Genomic DNA, 18,257 nt, shown 5'->3' on the forward strand with positions numbered 1-18,257 from the left:
AAGAGAAATTGTCTACAAATCGAGGAAATTCAGTACTGTTGCTACTCTCCTGAGTGGACATCCAGCAAAAATCACACTAACAGCACCAAGTGCAATGCTGAAGGTAGTGAAAAGGACCCCAAGGATAAAAGTAAAAGACCTGCAGAAATCTCTAGAACTTGCTAAAGTTTCTGTTCATGTGTCCACTATATTAAAAAAAATCTGAATAAGAATAATGTTCATGGAAGGACACCACGGAGGAAACATTGCTCTCCAAAAAAAAATTGCTGCACATCTTAAGTTTTCAAAAGGTCACTTCCAGACAATGTTCTGCAGATAGATTAGACAAAAGTTGAACTTTTTTGGCAGAAATGCACAGCACTAAGTTTGGAGGAAAAAGGGCAATGCACACCAACACCAAAACCTCATCCCAACTGTGAGCATGGTGGAAGGAGCATCATGGTTTGGGGCTGCTTTGCTGCCTCAGGACCTGGTCAGTTTGCAAACGAGGGAATAATGAGTTCAAAAATTGTATCAAGATATTTTACAAGTTAATGTCAGGGTAGCCAGAAGCTTAACAGAAGTTGGATGTTACAAGACAATGATCCGAAACGCAAGAGTAAATCAACAACAGAATAGTTTTAAAAGAAGAAAATGTGTGTTTTGGAATGCCCAAGACAGAGTCCACACCTTAACCCAACTGAGATGCTGTAACATGACCTGAAGAGGCCTGTTCACGCAACATATCCCAGAAATACTGATGAACTGAAACAATTTTTTATGGAGTAATGATCTAAAATTCCTACTCGTCATTGTGCAAGTCTGATCAGAAGCCACAGGAAACATTTAGTGGAGATTATGCTGCTAAAGGAAGTTCTTCCAGTTATTAAAGATAAGAGTTCACATACTTTTTCCAGCCTGGATGATAAATGATTAATCAATGTGTTGAATAAAGACAAGAAAAGTACAAGTGTTTGTGTATTATTAGTTTAGGCAGGTTGTGTTTGCCTATTATTGTGACTTAGATGAAGATCAGACCACCTTTAATGAGTAATTAATGCAGAAAATCAGATAATTGCAAAGGGGTCACAATTTTTTTTTCTTACAACTGTATATCCTTCAAAATACAGTAAGCTGACAGTGCCTGAATCTTCAGTAAGGTCTGTGCAAACTGTGAACAACTTATTCAACTTCCAGTCCCAAGTTATAATGATAGTCAATTGAAAACAAAATGTGTCATTAAATTGCTCCATCCATTTTCAGATGCACAACATCCCTTTCAGTTACTTAATTTTATCATAAAGTCGAAAGGGGAAAGAGTACATAAATAGCTGTCACAATGAGGATTTGATGAATCCGGGACAGAGGAACAATTTGTCCAGTTAGAAAACATTCAAACCATTGAATGCAGAATGTATTGTGTTGCAGAGCTCTAAATGTACACATTTCAACTATTCTAGAAAATGAAGACTTTTCCAGTATAATTTATTTAAAAACTGTTAATTATTCAACCAATCTAGAAAGTACTAAAAACTCATAATGCCACTCCCATCATTTCAACTTCCAGTACATTTCACTTTAAATTAACAAAAATACAGAAAAGATAAATGAAGTAATAATGATCAAGTCCGGCATCTCTTATAGCTCACAAGTACCACAAATTTAGACAAACAGCCAAATTTACACAAGATTGTAAATCATCTGTAATGAATAAAAATCAACAGAAACCTGAAATAAAACAGAAAATGCTGAAAGTATGCAGCAGGTCAGGCAGCTTATATGGAGTGAGAAGGTGAGTTTAATTGCTTCACACCCATAACCTTTCATTCAGAACCCAGAGAAGCTAGGAAGTGGTATGTTACTTTGCAGGGAAAGATGAAAGATAGAAAGAACAAAGGGAACTTTGTGGCTATGAAGAAAACAGATTACACAAACAGGTCAATTAGAACAGTGACAGGGGCAAAGAAAGATCAGAGTGGGAGTGGGATGGAGAACTGAAGTGATAGTCAACTGGAAACTCAAGATTACCCTTGCAGAGGTGTCACACAACCTGCATCAGATTTCTTCACGGTAGAGCAGCACTGCTGCTTCACCTGTAAGAAATGTTTGGGACTTTTCTATTTACATCTCCTGGAGGCAATTAACAAACCTTCTCCATTTTCTCTCAGCTAATACCAGCAGTTTGTATTCATCTCCATCCAACTAACTGCAAACTTACTCGCTTTTTAACCTTTCCTTGATGTGTTGAAAGATTACTGATGTGAAACGTTAACTGTGTTTCTCTCTATGATTTAAACACCTGGTCTATAATGTATATCAAGAATCTTCTCAAAGGAAATAAATTTAGTATGAAATTAATGACATTACTAATGATTTAGTATGAAATTAATGACATTACTAATGTTTATGCAAATTGATTACAATCAATCATTCTCTATGTTTAAGCAACGACAATATCTGTATTAAATCCAGTGTTTTAAGCAATGTCAATGCTGGCAAAATATTTCTAACTATACGGTGTTTTTCTCACAACCATAACTTGGAACCGGTATTCCATTACCACAAGATCTTTTGCAAAACCGAAGCCTATGACTACTGGAGACTGTATGGTTCTCAGGAGTTCCAAGAAGCAATCTGTCAGCATTCACAGCGAAGATGAAACTTTATCTGAGCAATCAATATAATAGCTAAACTAGCAGTGTGGGATTGGGAATCAAACTCCAGTCTCAAATTGTGGTATTGCTCATTAAATGGTTGCTAAAATATAGGCAGGCCACACTGTGGGAAAAAGCAAGTCAGCTGGTCTATTGCCAACTAAGTCAAGGAATTCTGCCATGATAGCAAAAAATATAATGCTCCGACCACAAACGTTTGAAGCACAGAGGCTGCACTGAAATCTCACACGATTCCTTCGTTGCTGTTGTTCAAACAATGCAATTTGTTACCTATCAACAATGTAGAAGCAAGTTCAGAATAGCACCTCAACCGCATCTACCTCTGACATCTCCCCTAACCTTTCTCCCACTCACTTTAAACACGTCCTCTGGTATTGACCATTACCACCCTGGGAAAAAGTTGCTGGCTGTCCACTCTATCTTTTGCAGATATGCCTTTTGTAATTGTATACACCCTCTCAATCTGCCCTCATCCTTCTTCACTCCAAACAGAAGAGCTCTTGCTGGCTCAACCTTTCCTCATAAGACATGTTCTTTTATTCAGGCAGTGTCCTGGTAAATCTCTGTACTCTCTCTGAAGCTTCCACATCCTTTTATGAGGTGACCAGACATGAACACCATACTCCAAGTACTATCTAACTGAGCTTTACAGAGCAGCAAAACTACGAGGCTCTTGAACTCAGTCCCCCTTCTAACGACAGCTAATGCAATATACACCTATCACTCCACCCTATCAACATGAGCAGCAACTTTGAGATCTATGGACTTGGTTTCCACACTGTTCCTCCATACTGCCAAGAATCTTGCCATTAACCTTGTGCTCTGCCTTCCAGTTCAATCTGCCAAAGTTTATCAGTTCACACTTTTCCAGATGGAACTCCATCTGTCACTTCTCTGCTCAACTCTGTATCCTGTCTACATCCTTTTGTAAACTACAACAACCTTCTACACTGTCTACAACACCTCCGACCTTTGTGATAACTGAAAACTTACTGACCTGCCTTCCACTTTACCCAAGTCATTTATAAAATTTACAATGAGCAGGGGTACCAGAACTGATCCCTGTAGAACACCACTGGTCACCAATCTCCAGGCAGAATACCATCCATCTACTACTACCCTGTTTTTTATGGGCAAGCCAATTCTAAATCCATGCAGCCAAGTTTCCATGGATCCCATGCCTCATGACTTTCTGGATGAGCTTTCAATGCCAAACCTCATCAAACACAAACCAAGGCAGCTAGGCAAACCTTGACACTTATGACCTGCTCCTTTCAGCAACAGCTGTGAGAGATAGGGAAGGATGTCTTACTCTCTCACATCTGCAAGTTTAATATAATTTCTATCTGATAGCAAGTAACTTTACAGACCCAGCTGCCTCAATAATAAGAAGCACAATTGGTTAGAATTTCAGTGAAGAATAGTGCAACATGTTACAAATGGGTTTCACCTAAAGGACAATCCAAAAGAAGCTTTATATCAATAGCAACCTTGACATGGTAAGCACCATACCAAAATAAGTACAACACCACCCTCTGGTGATAGAAAGTTCTTACCACAAGAATGACATGCAATAGGATTATCCACTCCATCTTCCACATAAACTGATCATTCCTGTTCTTTGCTTGACACAGTTTCTGCAGGGCAGATTCCCATAGGAAATCAACTAATCACACAGTACAGGTTGAGAGGTAGCTGGTGGCATTGTGGCATCAGCACTGGAGGTCCTGAGTTCAAGTCCAGCTGGCTCCCATTAAGAGCCGGTGATCTCTTTAAAAAAACACTGACCCAGCAGAAGGCAATGGCAAACCACTGCTGTAACTTGCCTAGTATGCGATTTCCCACTACATCAGAGCGGCGTGTAAGGAAATCACATCTGATAGTTCTGAGAAGTGACCTAACAAAAAATAGAAAATCACTGCACAAAGTGAAAAATGAAGCTCTTGATCATGGACTGAAAGAGCGGATTCATCAGCATCACAGTGAACATATATCGCTTAATGGTATGTTGATCATGAAAAAAGCAAAGGTCTATCACAACAACCTGAAAATTGAAGGTAATTGCTCTGTGCAAAAAATTATTAAAATATAGAAAACTGTAGAAAATATAGAAAAGGAGTAAGGATCTGGATGGTTCAGGTTGATTATTAGCTGAAATGGCAGGGCAAGTTAAGAGAATATGGAATCCTGGGATTTATATACAGAAGAAAGAACACAAGGAAGTCATGACAAACCTATATAAAAACTCTGGTTCTGCCATAACTGGATTATTGTCCAGTTCTAGCCTCACACATTTGGAAACACACAAAAAACTTTAGAGAGCATACAGAAAATATTTGCTCAACCAATTCTATTGATGGGGGACACCAGTTACAAGGATGTCATTGAGAAGCTAAGGCTACTCTTCTGGAGTAGAAAAGTTGGCAAAGAGATCTGATGGAGTACTTATTAATGGAAGGTTTAGACAGTAGTTTAAGTGAAGCTGTTCCCATGGGTAACAGGGCGACACTGAATGAAGATGATTGACCAAAGACCATTTTTATACACAAATACAGTGAGTGGTTGGGTCTGGAATGCGTTGCCAGGTGAATATGGCAGATTTAGGCATATTCACAAGAGAGATGGATGATTATATGAAGGGAAAGATATTCAAAGCTGTGGAAAGGAGATGAGTGGGAGTAGTTTGCTTTTACATAGAGCTACAGAACCAATATGTCAAATGCCCTCTTATGCAATAACCATTTTTATCTCTCCTCATCTAAATTTATTAGTTTAATTCTGGTCCCTTCTCCTTCACTGCAGCCCATCCTTCCCTTAAATGCAACTGTACTATTTATTTATTTCGCTCACACTGGCAAGAATGTGGAACTTGCTACGACACTCTTGGGTTCTAGAAACATCTTCAAAATTCATTTCAATATAATCATTAATGATACCCTCTGATCCCCTCAAATGGAACATGCTCTCTGCATACATTGACAAAACATTTAACTTAAGACATTAAAAGACATTTAATAGACCAACTGTTAGCCTTCATTTGTCAAGGGTAAAAAGTCCCAATCTGTTCACGCTTCCTGATATGCAAATACCAGCATTTCTAGTATCATCTTCCCTATACAGGTGTCCTCCATTTTTCGAATGTTCGCTCTACAACAACTCGCTGTTACAAAAGACCTACATTAGTTACCTGTTTTTGCTAACAGAAGGTGTTTTCACTGTTACGAAAAAAGGCAGCGTGTGAAAAAGATAGCATGCGCGCCGAGCAGCCAAGCTCCTCCCCCGGAACTTCCCCCGGAAGCCGCCATTGCTTAAACACGTGCCTGTGAGCATCTGTGCTTTATGTCGATTTATTTTGTGCATCCATTAGCAAGATGAGTTCTAAGGTATCGGAAAAGCCTAAAAGAGCGCGTAAGGGTGTTACACTTAGCGTAAAACTAGACATAATTAAGCGTTTCAATCGTGGTGAACAAAGTAAGGATATAGTGAGTTTGGCTAAGGGTTTGTGGAAGTTGACGAAGATGATGTTGAAGAGTTTTTGGCATCCCATGACCAAGAACTGAGAGATGAAGAGCTGATGAAGAGGAAAGGATAACAACTGAAACTGAACGCAGTAGTGAAGTAGTCCAGGAACTGAACGGGAAGTAATTGCGTGAGATTTTCGCTGCGATTGACAATGTTTCAATGATTGCAGAAAAGTATGACTTTAATTTTGAAAGGGTACATAGGTTTAGGGCATATTTGCAGGATGGTTTGAGTGTTTACAGAGAACTGTATGATAGAAAAATGCGCGAGGCTAAGCAGTCAAGCATACTGTCATTTTTCAAGCCTTCCACATCAGCCACAGACGATGAAATTCGACCTTCGACATCGAGGCAGGCAAACATAGAAGAAGGTGACCTGCCTGCCCTGATGGAAACAGACAACAATGAGATGACACCCCAGTCTCCCACCACCCCAACCTCCGACGACTCAGCCTAACACACCATCATCAGTGTCCAGACTGTCTTCCCAATTCCAGAAGTGAAACCACACTGTACGTACATTATTTCTACTTTATATAGGCTGTGTATTTTTATGTGTTATTTGGTAGCTTCATAGCTTAAAGGTTACTGGAAAGAGTGCTTCTGCCGGGAGCACTTGTGCCGTGTGTTTCTGCCGGGAGCACTGTCGAGAGCACTTGCGTGAGATTTTCACTGCGGTGGATAGTGCTGCAATAATTGTAGAAAAGTATTGCTACATTATAAAGGCTGTGTATTTACCAGACCATTCCTGCTTTTACTATATGTTACTGTTATTTTAGGTTTTATGTGTTATTTGGCATGATTTTGTAGGTTATTTTTTGGGTCTGCGAACGCTCACAAATTTTTCCCATATAAATAAATGGTAATTGCTTCTTCACTTTATGACATTCCAGCTTACGAACTGTTTCATAGGAATGCTGTACCTTCGAATAGTGGGGGAACCTGTACTCCTTTGATAGCCTTAGTATTCCTTTATAACTAACACAATTTCCCAGATTATCCCTATATTCTACAAAGCTTTTTTCTCCCAAAATTTATTTTCATTAATTTTCTAAATGTCACACAATTGAGTTTGCTTCAATCACCCTTTCAGCAAGTGAATTTATCATGAAACATTCTGACCGAGCTGACACCTCACTAGTCATCCTCAATAATATTCAAAATAACATTATCTCTCATTGTGAGTGATACTTCATACAGTCACCAGGTCACGTAAGAGGGCTCTGATCATAAGAACTGTTCGTAAGACAATTCCACTGCAAATGAGAAATGTTTTTTTCTAGTGACCCACATCACATTGCTCTATATATTTTGCCAAAATTCTTTTATTTTAGTTAATAACCCCCAAAACTACACATAAGTAAACCAATGGATTAATATATTGCATCAACTCATAAATTAACAGCATGAAACCTTTTACCCAGAAATACACTTAAAAATATGGGTGAACTTGCATAAAGTTGGATTTTCCACAAGTCGGGTCACCAATGACCTACAAAGTCCCTGTAGATACCAGTTTTTATCTTGCACTCTGGCAGGTTGAGCACTTTGCACACAATCATTTACTTATTCCACCTCACCAACTAACAATGTACAGTTTTTCAAGTACAATATTACAATCTGCAGTGCCAGTTTTACAAGCAGTAGCCAAGTCAGAAATGCTTCATTTGAGACTAAAGTAGATAATCCAGATAGTTAGTTCATCATTTAACCAAAATAGTCTAACTTGTAGTCCCATTTAAGAAAATAAAAAGGAAATTCCCAGTGTAGAGAATTCTTCACTACGTCATGGCCAGACCATTCTTCTCATTAATTGATGCACCGATCCAGCACATGATGCTGAAAGCTCGAAACCAGGCATCTATGAGCTGCCAGGAATACTATCTTTTTGCAATAGGAGCAGCATGCTACGTTACACAATGAGAACAAACACAAATTAACATAAACTTAAATTAACATACATTAGACATAACTTATACAGGTTTCAGACTTTAGATGACCATTTCTTTGAGGCTGCTGACCCACTGAGTGTTTCCAACATTTCCCTTTTTTTTAAAATTTCAGGTAGTAAATTGGATTAGACTGGTGCTAGGTATACATGGTGAGGTAGTAAATTGGATTAGACATTGGTTCAATGGGAGAAGTCAGAGTGGTAGTGGAGGATTGCTTCTCTGAGTGGAGGCCTGTGACTAGTGGTATGCCACTGGGATCAGTGCTGGGTCCATTGTTATTTGTCATCTATATCAATGATCTGGATGATAATGTGGTAAATTGGATCTGCAAAATTGCTGATGATACAAAGATTGGAGGTGTAGTGGACAGAGAAGAAGGTTTTCAAAGCTTGCAGAGGGATCTGGACCAGCTGGAAAAATGGGCTGAAATATGGCAGATGGAGTTTAATACAGACAAGTGCGAGGCATTGCACTTTAGAAGGACAAACTAAGGTAGAACAGACAAGGTAAATGGTAGGGCACCGAGGAGTGCAGTAGAACAGAGGGATCTAGGAATACAGATACAAAATTCCTTAAAAGTGGCGTCACAGGTAGATAGGGTAGTAAAGAGAGCTTTTCGCACATAGGCCTTTATAAATCAAAGTACTGAGTATAAGAGTTGGAATGTTATGGTGAGGTTGTATAAGGCATTGGTGAGGCCGAATTTGGAGTATTGTGTACAGTTTTGGTCACTGAATTACAGAAAGGATACTAATAAGGTTGAAAGAGTGCAGAGAAGATTTACAAGGATGTTGCCGGGACTTGAGAAATTGAGTTATAGAGAAAAGTTGAATAGGTTAGGACTTTATTCCCTGGAGCATAGAAGAATGAGGGGAGACTTGATAGAGGTATATAAAATGATGATGGGTATAGATAGAGTGAATGCAAGCAGGCTTTTTCCACTGAGGCTAGGGGAGAAAAAAGTTTGGAATGAGCTGCCAGATGAAGTTGTAAATGCGGGCTCATTTTTAACATTTAAGAAAAACTTGGACAGGTACATGAAGGAGAGGTGTATGGAGGGATATGGTCCAGGTGCAGGTCAGTGGGACTTAGCAGAAAAATGGTTCGGCACAGCCAAGAAAGGCCAAAAGGCCTGTTTCTGTGCTGTAATGTTCTATGGTTCTATTGAGCCCAATAAAACCCTATGAATCAGACTTTCAGCAACAATGCTACTGTTGATTATTATCCTGTATTACCGCCACTGAACCAATTTTGGATTCAATTTGTTGCTGTCCTTTATATTCCAAAGGCTTTCAAGAGGGTTACTCACCACTCTGACACATGGAATCTTGCCAAAGATTCAAAATCAATTGCACTATCAACGACCCACTTCAAAATATACTCAATCATTAGTCATGCAATATCTTCGTAGTTGGCCATGCTGATTGTCCTTAATGAGTTTTTCCAAAAGATCTGTACTGACCCTGAGAACTGTTAATAATAATTTTCCCACTATTGATGTTAGTGTTGATGTCTCTGCCTATCCTATCCCTTTCTCTCTGTTTCAACAGCATGCAAGATTGGTGACCTTCCAAGTCCTCAGAGAATGGGCATATGATGGTCAAAACCATATATAAACCATATAACCATATAACAATTACAGCACAGAAACAGGCCATCTCGGCCCTTCTAGTCTGTGCCGAATGCTTACTCTCACCTAGTCCCACTGGGCCGCACTTAGCCCATAATTTCCATTCCTTTCCTGTCCATATACCTATCCAATTTTACTTCAAATTACAATACTGAACCTGTCTCTACCACTTCTACTGGAAGCTCATTCCACACAGCTACCACTCTCTGAGTAAAGAAATTCCCTCTCGTGTTAACCTTAAACTTTTGCCCCCTAACCCTCAACTCAAAACCTGTGCTATTTCCTTCTGTTGCTTCCTCTTAACAACTTGGGTTGAATTCCATCCTAGCCCTGGAACCTACTTTTAAACTTGCTAAACCCCTTAGTATCTTCACACTCACAAAATTTCTCCAATCCAATATCTGACACATCCTCTTTAACTAACACGTTTGCATCAACTTTTTGAGTTTGATTATCGTATATTTGATAATTTTTTTTGGTTATTTTCTTGATCTTTACACATTTGTAAAACAATTTCTTTCATCCTTTTTTTCAAGCAGTCTTTCAACTTTTCCAGTCTCCATCTTACTTTCATTTCTGCACTTTCTATACACTATTTCTGCATTAATGAACTCTAGATATTGCACATATCCAATATTTTTCTTATTTTCCATTTAACCTCCACAAACATGGCTAGGGTTTTAGATTCAGAAATAACATGCTTCTTTCTTGTGATGAGGTATTTTGGTCAAAATCTCAATATGCCTACAGCATTTTTATGTCTGTCTAAACTTACAACTGCATTTTATCTCAGTAAAACTGGACAATTTTAAGACTCTTTATCCATTTCTATGCATAATCTAATTTCTGAACACTACTACCAAAATGCTCTCCCAATAGTATTCTGGTTTTATTCCTTAAAACCGGAGCTGCACACCAACAAACAAAACCCACAATCATCAATTTACTAAAAGGAATTGTGTGGATACTGTCATCGATAAGATCACCTTCAATTTCACTTTACAGAAAACTAGTTATTCAGCCTTGACATCACTCCCTACAAAAGGAAATCACAAAGGCTAAAGGCCAATTACAAAACAGCAAGACCTTGGGAAAAGATAGTATGACTGCTGAAATTCTCAAACTTGGTGTTGAGGTGCTTCAGTCACAAATTCACAAGCTTATTTTTTTGTATCTGCAAGTTGTACATACCAAGGGACTACAACCCTTGCAATTTTCTCTGGACTCATTAAGATCACAACTTGCAGTACTTGAGTGTTCCACACTCCCTCTTGAATGAAGGAGTTAAAAGGTTTTAGAAGGTTTGAAAAAGACGTACATCCTGAATTTCTCAAGCTGATGCCCGATGAAAATCATGATCATTGTGACTAGGGGAGCAGCTAGAAAGCATTCGTGAAGCACCCTGGTAATGACTTTCCCAGTACCTGATAATAAGGTGACCCGTCTGCAGTTACCAGAGTTGTATTTGTCTCCATCCTTGATGATGGTCATGATTATAGTCCACTGGCAAAATCCTCTACCAACCTACACTCAGTGTCTACACCGTCCTCCAAAAGAAAAGTGGACAGCGACCAGCTGTTGGTAGCCATCTCTTGGAAGATTTTACTGATGAAATTCTCCTTCAAAGTTCCCAAACAGCCTTTGGCTGACTGAGTAAAATGGCATTTGAAATCAAGCTCTCAAATACAGCAGTGATCCTTATCATCTTCTATGCTTTCTAGCCTCAGGCACTGGAAACATGGTCTCCATAAAATCCTAATTCACTGGAAGGACACGTTAAGCCAATAGTGTCTCGAAAGCCAGTATCCCTGGCATCAATCAACTTTGTTATATGGGACATGTTGTTCACATGCCCAACACCTAGCACCTGACTCCTGAAACTTTTTCAAGCATGTCATGGGAAGAGATCAAAGGAAAAGATTCCATAATGGTCTCAAAGCTCCCTTGTAAAAGATAACACACATCTCTATAGTGAATACTATAGAGAGAATGGCATGGCGGTGAAGAAATCCACCACCCCTACAAATGAACAGGTGCTGTGTCTCACTGTGGCCGATGTGAGAATAACCCTGTGCAGGGTCAACCCACAGAAGGCTGCTGGACCAGACAACATCCCTGGTAGAGAGTTCAGAGGATGTGCAGACCAGCTAGCAGATGTTCTCACTGACATCTTCAACATCTCCCTGAACAGCACCACCATTCCAGCGTGCTTCAAGGCCGCCACCATCGTCCCCGTGCCAAAGAAGTCTTCAGTGTCCTGCCAAAATGACCACCGACCCATTGCACTCACATCCATCATCATGAAGTATTTCAAGAGGCTCGTCATGAGGCATATCAAGACCCTGCTGCCCCCCTCACTGGATCCCCTGCAGTTTGCGTACCGTCCCAACCGCTCAACAGACAACTCCATTGCCATCACCCTCCACCTGGACAAAAAAGGCACATACGTTCGGATGCTGTTCATAGACTTCAGTTCAGCATTCAACACAATCACCCCTCAGAAACTGACTGGAAAGCTGAGCCTACTGGGCCTGATCACCTCCCTCTGTAACTGGATCCTAGACTTCCTGACTGGGAGACCTCAGTCAGTCCTGATTGGGAACAGCATCCCCAACATCATCATACTGAGCATGGGCCCCCCCCCCCCCCAGGGCTGTGCGCTCAGTCCACTGCTGTTCACTCTGCTGACCCACGACTGTGCTGCAACACACGGCTCGAACCACATCATCAAGTTTGCTGATGACACGACCGTGGTGGGTCTCATCAGCAAGAATAATGAGTCAGCGTACAGGGAGGAGGTGCAGCGGCTAATGGACTGATGCAGAGCCAACAACTTGTCTCTGAATGTGAACAAAAGAGATGGTTGTTGACTTCAGGAGGGCATAGAGCAACCACTCTCCGCTGAACATCAACAGCTCCTTGGTAGAGATCGTTAAGAGCACCAAATTTCTTGGTGTTCACCTGGTGGAAAATCTCACCTGGTCTCTCAACACCAGCTCCTTAGCAAAGAAAGCCCAGCAGCGTCTCTACTTTCTGCGAAGGCTGAGAAAAGTCCATCTCCCACCCCCCATCCTCATCACATTCTACAGAGGTTGTATTGAAAGCATCCTGAGCAGCTGCATCACTGCCTGGTTCGGAAATAGCGCCATCTCAGATCGCAAGGCCCCGCAGTGGATAGTGAGGTCAGCTGAGAAGATCATCAGGGTCTCTCTTCCTGCCATCACGGACATTTACACCACACGCTGCATCCACAAAGCAAACAACATTATGAAGGACCCCATGCACCCCTCATATAAACTCTTCTCCCTCCTGTCATCTGGGAAAAGGCACCAAAGCATTCGGGCTCTCACGACCAGACTATGTAACAGTTTCTTCCCCCAAGCTATCAGACTCCTCAATTTCCAGAGCCTGGACTGACATCTTACTGCCCTATTGGCCTGTTTATTATTATGCCTGCACTGTTTTGTGCACTTTATGCAGTCCTGGCTAGGTCTGTAGTCTAGTGTAGTTATTTTTTTTCTCTCTCTGTGGTGTTTTTTATGTAGTTCAGTCCAGTTTTTGTAATGCATCATGTAACACCATGGTCCTGAAAAACATTGTCTCATTTTTACTATGTACTGTACACAGCAGTTATGGTCAAAATGACAATAAAAGTGACTTGACTTGACTTGAGTGCAGAGAACATTTACAAGGATGTTGCCTGGATTGGAGGGTGCACCTTATGAAAATAGGTGGAGTGTAGTTGGCCTTTTCTCCTCGGAGCAATGGAGGATGACAGGTGGCTTGATCGAGGTGTATAAGATAATGAGGGGCACTGATCATGTGCATAGCCAGAGGCTTTTTTCCCAGGGCTGAAATGGCTAACATGAGGGGGCATAGTTTTAAGGTGCTTGGAAATAGGTACTGAGGGGATGTCAGGTGTAAGTTTTTCACACAGAGAGTGGTGAGTGTGTGGAATGGGCTGCCGGTAACAGTGGTGGAAGCGGATACAATAGAGTATTCTAAGAGCCTCTTAGATAGGTACATGGGAGCTTAGAAAAATAGAGGGCTGTGTGGTAGGGAAATTCTAGGCAGTCTCTAGAGAATGATACATGGTCAGCACAACATTGTGGGCCAAATGGCCTGTAATGTGTTGTAAATTTCTATGTTCTCTACTTAGACGTGGGAATTCCCAGTACAGGCGCACCATTTGGTATGGTATTGAGAACCTCATTCTCATGAATTGGATGTACATACAAGCCCCAGCAAAAACAGTAAACAACTCACAAAAATACCCATCTGCCCATCTAATCTCTTACGAAACCTGTCACATCGTTTTTAGGTATGACGTTAACTTCAACTTTCATCTCAGGACTGGAGTGGAAACGAGCTACACCTGACCCACCGGGAAAAAAAATTGTTGGATCTTGTGTGCAAATCAACAGCCACGTCTCCTAGTCTGTCTCGGCTAATTACTGTACAACACCAAGAACCCAAAACACATCCAGTACCAGGACTTCAAAGAGTAGGAGGAACCATGAAGTAACGGGACAGAGGTAGGGATGCGGATGGTTGGGGCTTCCGCACCGCAGCGATGGGCCCGAGTCAGGCCCTAGCAACATTACCCCTCAACTACTAAAGCCTCGCCTCTGGCAACGGAGCTTTGAATGGTGGTGGCCTATTCCTGTGTGCATTTCCCACTCACTATCCTAACACCTTCTTTCACTACTCACGCTTGTACTCGGCCATCAGCCGCTTCAGCGCCGTTCCTGCCATTGCAAACAACAGTCCCTTACTGCGCCACAGTGGGGACCAATTACACCGACACACCGTTGCCACTTCCGGTTTGGGCGCCGCTGGGGAGGATGATCAGTGGTGCACAGCTGAGTCCCTCATCACCACAATGGCTGGGCTGCCGCCGTTGCTTTCCTCTCGTCGCATCTGGCTCGTCTGTTTACTGGGTGTTGCGCTGCTTGGTCGTGCTCAACTGGCGGAGGATGGAGGAGTCTTCAACCCCGGACAGACAGCTCCTGGAGACGTGTCTGCAGCCCAGCAGCGCAGGTAATAGAGGAGATGCAGGTCCCCCAGGCCCGGCTGTAGCTTCTTGTTGCTCAATTGAAACAGTGCGGAACAATCCGAAGGAGTTTGTCTGATTCCCTCGTAGTTGCACTTTCTCCGCTTCTGAGCTTTGTCTCAATCCCCCTAACAGTTCTCTGACCTCCCTCTGCTCTGAGTCTCTGGCCCCAAGATTTTCAACCCGTAAGTTGCCCCCGTCATCCAAACTTGTAGGTTTTGTTAGCTTTTCTACTACGATCGGAATCATTAAGCGTTTCTGATAGTTATCTTGATTCGTTCTCCTCCCCACGCATTCTCCTCGACTTTTTTTTCTTGTGTCTTAGAAAAATTGTCAACTTTCAAACTGCAATCGGGCTCAACATGGTGTTTCTGCAACTACAGATCTGCAAAATCACCAACAAAATTCAACAAAATGAGTGTAGGATTAGTGTAAGTAGGGCTCAATGGTTAGCACAGACTTATTGTGCCGAAGGATCTGCTTTTGTGCTGAATTTTTATGTGAGTGTAAGAAATGGGAACACAAGTAGAAAAAAATTACCCCTCAAATCTGTTCGACTATTCAAAATAATTTCGTTTGATCTGATCTTGACTGATTTTTATACCCTTTAACATTCCATTTCATGGTACAAATTATGTTGAGCTCAATCTTAAAAATGTTCAATAATGCAGCATTCCAAAGATTTGTGATTGAGAGAATAAACTCGTATGTTATCTGTCTCAATTTAAATTGGCAATTTAAACTGATAGGCACTTGAATTACAACAAAAGTCAAGAGACATGGAGTTAGAGCAGGAAGGAAGAGTTGAGGCCAAGATTAGGTCAGCCATGATGCTTTGAAGTGGGGAGAGAATACTCAAGGAGCCAATGGCTTACTTCTGTTTTTGAAAATATACCCTTGAGTCTTAGATTCCTGCCTGAGGGAAATACCCTGTTAAGCCTTCTCAGTATCTTATTTGTTTCAGTCAGAACACCTCTCATGTTCCCAAAATCAAATGAATATCAATGCAGGTTGCCCATCTTTTTGTCATAAGCCAACTGTCTCATACCTGATATCCAAGACAATTGTATCCCTCTCGAAACAAGGAGGCCAAAGATCAAATAAACAGCATTTTTAAAATTTTTGACCCAAACTCCTTTAGTGTTCCTGTCTCTAAAACCACTGTCCCTCTTCCCCCTCCTCACATGTCCCCTGCCTGTTTTTGTCACAGAACGTTTCCTATCCCCACTCTCTCATGTCCAAGGTATGCAAATTTGAATGATTTGCAATACATTTGTAAACCATCATTTCCCAGATTTGGATGGACCATTGGATCAGTGTTTTTTTATTATCCACTGCTAAAACTATTAGTTAAGGTTGTCCAGGAATGTAAGGCTCTAATCGTCTTCTCTTCACCATAAGGAGTTTTATGGTGAATCTGTTTGTACATGTACTTGTGCATATGATAATAAACCTGACTTTGACTTTAAAATTGGTATCTTGCCTCTTCCACCAAATACGATGTGCACATATTAACCAGAAAGATTGAGCCCTGAACTTTCTACCCATCACTGGACTTGGTTACTATTTCCTGCTGCCTTGGTCCTGGACATTTTCTCAAAACTACATCACTTCTCTTGCCTTGTTTTCTCTAATCTCATTTTGTCCAAATCCATCTCCTCTTTGTTTCATTCTACTTTGACCATTTAGATTTTAACAAGCCACTTGTTAGATATTTTGACCTTCAGACTCGAGCTTACAAATCTCTCCTGACCAACCTTCCATCTTCTACACAGAAATGTACTTCTCCAAACTTTGATATTGCTAGAGCAATATCGCATAGTTTGATGAAAATAATAGCGATCTGCATCCTTAGAAATGTGCAAACTGTTTGCTACTATCAAATTTACAAAGTAAGTCTTTTGATTTTGATGAAAATTTTTTCAATGTTAGATTGAGAAGTTAAATTCTATGGGCTGATCCATACTGACTGCCATTTTGTGAATTCTTCAGTTTTTCTTCTACCCCCAACCCTAATCTCTGCAGAAACCTCTAATTATTCCTTCTTTCAGTGTCTCAGTAGTCTATCATTGTCTCTTGCACTTCAGTGTCTCTTGCACTTTTGAAATCTTCATTGTTTCATGTTTTGTGGCTGTAGCTTCATCTTCTTTGATTGTAAGCTTTCAAGTTCCTTCCTTGAATCCTTCTACCATGTTCTCACCCTCTAGATACATCAACCTCTTACCAGTGTTTTGGTGTCTATATTTGTTCAAATTTTGAGCATTTTCTTTAGATCTTTTAAGACCCGTGGGATATTTTGTTGGTTTTGACAGCCTCATTTTTCCTTGCAGGATCTTACGTTGTCATTTCAGGCCATACCAGCTTCTGCTGTAATAATTTATAGGTGTCTAACCTGCCAAGTTTATACAGTGGCATGCAAAAGTTTAGGCACCCTGGCTAAAATTTATGTTGCTGTGAATAGCTAAGCGAGTAAAAGATTACCTGATTTCCAAAAGGCATAAAGTTAAAGATGACACATTTCTTTAATATTTTAAGCAAGATTACTTTTTTTATTTCCATCTTTCAAAGTAGCAAAAAAGGAAAAAGGTGTGAAGCAAAAGTTTGGGCACACTGCATTGTCAGTACTTAGTAACATCCCCTTTGGCAAATATCACAGCTTGTAAACACTTTCTGTAGCCAGCTAAGAGTCTTTCAATTCTTGTTTGGGGGATTTTCACCCATTCTTCCTTGCAAAAGGCTTCCAGTTCTATGAGATTCTTGGGTCGTCTTGCATGCACTGCTCTTTTGAGGTCTATCCACAGATTTTCAATTATGTTTAGGTCGGGGAACTGTGAGGGCTGTGGCAAAACCTTCAGTTCTACCTCTTGAGGTAGTCCATTGTGGATTTAGAGGTGTGTTTAGGATCATTATCCTGTTGTAGAAGCCATCCTCTTTTCACCTTCAGCTTTTTTACAGACGGTGTGATGTTTGCTTTCAGAATTTGCTGGTATTTAATTGAATTCATTCTTCTCTCTACCAGTAAATATTCCCCATGCCACTGGCTGCAACACAAGCCCAAAGCATGATCGATCCACCCCCGTGCTTAACAGTTGGTGAGATGTTCTTTTCATGAAATTCTGCACCCTTTTTTCTCCTTTGCTCATTGCAGCCAAAAAGTTCTATTATAACTTAATCAGTCCACAGGACTTGTTTCCAAAATGCATCAGGCTTGTTTAGATGTTCCTTTGCAAACTTCTGATGCTGAATTTTGTGGTGAGGATGCAGGAAAGGTTTTCTTCTGATGACTCTTCCATGAAGGTCATATTTGTGCAGTTGTCGCTGCACAGTAGAACAGTGCACCACCACTCCAGAGTCTACTAAATCTTCCTAAAGGTCTTTTGCAATCAAACAGGAGTTTCGATTTGCCTTTCTAGCAATCCTATAAGCAGTTCTCTCGGAAAGTTTTCT

General features: G+C 40.8%; 2 protein-coding genes across 2 annotated transcripts in view; one reads left to right on the top strand and one right to left on the bottom strand.

The window, feature by feature from the left end:
• ube2g2 (ubiquitin-conjugating enzyme E2G 2 (UBC7 homolog, yeast)) overlaps positions 1 to 14,588 on the bottom strand; it is a 58,163-nt gene extending 43,575 nt beyond the window's left edge. Inside the window, exon 1 of the mRNA XM_059967194.1 lies at positions 14,470 to 14,588. Within this exon, the coding sequence (XP_059823177.1) occupies positions 14,470 to 14,512 (43 nt within the window). The 5' untranslated portion in view covers positions 14,513 to 14,588. The remainder of the gene's footprint in view (positions 1 to 14,469) is intronic.
• The window catches only part of pofut2 (protein O-fucosyltransferase 2), a 34,343-nt gene continuing 30,661 nt past the window's right edge, over positions 14,576 to 18,257 (top strand). Inside the window, exon 1 of the mRNA XM_059967193.1 lies at positions 14,576 to 14,797. Coding sequence (XP_059823176.1) covers positions 14,640 to 14,797 — 158 coding nt within the window. The 5' untranslated portion in view covers positions 14,576 to 14,639. The remainder of the gene's footprint in view (positions 14,798 to 18,257) is intronic.

Source organism: Hypanus sabinus, chromosome 4 (genome assembly GCF_030144855.1).
Source record: "Hypanus sabinus isolate sHypSab1 chromosome 4, sHypSab1.hap1, whole genome shotgun sequence".
NCBI classification, from domain to species: Eukaryota; Metazoa; Chordata; class Chondrichthyes; order Myliobatiformes; family Dasyatidae; genus Hypanus; species Hypanus sabinus.